Here is a 1,919-nt window from a genome sequence, read left to right as displayed (position 1 = left end):
TTTTTTTTTCGAGACTTTTGAAATGTAATGTAATTGCATTTATCATATTAACGCTTAATAATATTGTTTTGCTACCGTACTTGACGGGGCGGAATCACGTCTCATCCTAAATATATTCCTCGCCACATAAAGAGCTAGCCGAACAAATTATAATCCGAACAAAGCTCTTAATAGAAGAGCGGTTTGAAAATTTGCCTGTCTGGAAGTGGACTTGGAGTCGGGTGGGGTGACCTCATCAAAACTAGATAACAATTTCAAGTAGTAGTGAAAGATTCTCCCAAATTCAAATGCAATGCATGCATGATTCTTTCTTTTCTTTACCTGAACAGCAGACACTGGACAAGGTGTGTAGTAGGTGCAGTGCTTGTACACCAGTGAGCCATAAGAAAGTGCCACAGTTTGCCATATAAAGACGTTAGATCGACTGTAGGGCAGGCTCAGGAACCCCTGAGGAGAAAAGGCAGCAATGTAATCATGGAACACAAGGGTCATCTTTGTTCAAACAGCTTTTTGGCACTTTTTTTTTTTCCCCATCCTCACTTTAGCCATCTCAACCAGTTCAGGAAGAGGCTCAAGGTGTTCGAAGGCCAATAAGAGCGTTTGGAAGGCCTCGGAAACAGTTATGTCTCCTTTCTGGAACCTCATCTGGAGGAACTTAAGGATTCTGGCATCGTTGACTTCCACAACCGTGTCCAAAAACCACCGTCTAATGAGGGCAAAGTCAGAGGAAATTGATTAAGCGCTTCTAATCTTTCACGTCAAAGATTATCCTTCAACTAATTAAATTAAATCGTGTTGTAGAAATGAAGGTCAGGGGTGGCTTTTAATAAAATATTAAGTGTCAATGGTTTCCTTCGTTTTAATGGAGAGCTGCTTTTTACATTAACCTTTCTTTAATCAAACCGACATGACAATGCATCTTTAATCAGATAAAGTGTCAGACTGAAGACGTTTTAAACTGAATGAGGATTAAATATTCAGTCATTACTCATTCTGTTCAAGTGGATCTGATTTTGACATCATGTTCACTGTGAAAACATGCTGGCCAATCAGCCGACTTGTTATTTTGATGTGGCAACACAAATCTTTAACAAGATGCAATTTGCAGGGTCAGTCCGTTTCTTTCTTACAACACAGAGAACAACAACAACAAAACCCCTTTGATTCCATTCACTTATTTCAGACAAATGTGTCAAAATGTGTTGAACTAACAAATATCACTTGAATATTCTCGAGGAAAAAGAGTAGACAATTCTGTCAATTGACCACATTTTAATCCTGTACAACCAACCGAAAGTTTCAGATACTCCACCTGTACTCGTCATGTGCCGCAAACTGCTTCCACATCACTTCTAATCCTTCGTATGGCACCAATCGCAGTAGTTGATACAATTTCATCACATCCTCAGTTGTGGCACTCTCAATTTGGTAGCTATTGACCTGAGCCAAATGCTTGATCAACTCAACAGCCTGCGGATGGGGAGAAACATTTCATTATGTCGGTCCATACTCGGTGTGTATCGCGTTTGATTTTCATGGAACGATAGCATGAAATGAAACGTGAAAGCAAATGCAATGCTTCACTTAGTGTTTCTACACGGATGATTTCTATTCCCGCTGTATTTGCATTCGATTGAATTACCTTTGATACCGCATCATCCAAGCTCTGCATGACGATGGGAAGATGTGGTCCTACTTCAACGAACTTGTAAACAATGTTGCCTCTATTTTCCATTGGCCCATATGTGCCGGTAACAGGAGAAGGTGTGTCTCTCACATCGAGCAGCAGTAATTCCTTCCTGCAGGATGGATGCAGGTCAGCATGGTCGAGCGAGGTTCACTGTGAGCGGAATTTAAGATGGAGTCATGTCTTACGTTGCTTTCATCTTGAAGCTTCCGCCCTTCACGTTGAAAGGACT

The 1,919-nt window shown here is 40.9% G+C and overlaps 1 protein-coding gene across 1 annotated transcript; it reads right to left on the bottom strand.

Moving 5' to 3' along the window:
- Positions 1 to 321: 321 nt before the first annotated feature.
- Positions 322 to 1,912, bottom strand: LOC109509772 (vitellogenin-1-like; the record flags this gene model as incomplete). Its single annotated transcript, XM_019859621.1, has 5 exons — positions 1,876 to 1,912; positions 1,643 to 1,799; positions 1,313 to 1,470; positions 541 to 706; positions 322 to 447 (listed from the first exon to the last, which is right to left on the bottom strand). Coding segments are annotated over exons 1-5 (618 nt in total), but the record flags the coding sequence as incomplete, so codon positions are not given.
- Positions 1,913 to 1,919: the final 7 nt, after the last annotated feature.

This window comes from Hippocampus comes, unplaced genomic scaffold (assembly GCF_001891065.2).
Source record: "Hippocampus comes isolate QL1 unplaced genomic scaffold, H_comes_QL1_v1.1 C17022277, whole genome shotgun sequence".
Lineage (NCBI taxonomy): Eukaryota > Metazoa > Chordata > Actinopteri > Syngnathiformes > Syngnathidae > Hippocampus > Hippocampus comes.
The sequence above is the reverse complement of the archived record's forward strand: the minus strand, read 5'-3'. Positions and strand labels throughout refer to the sequence as shown.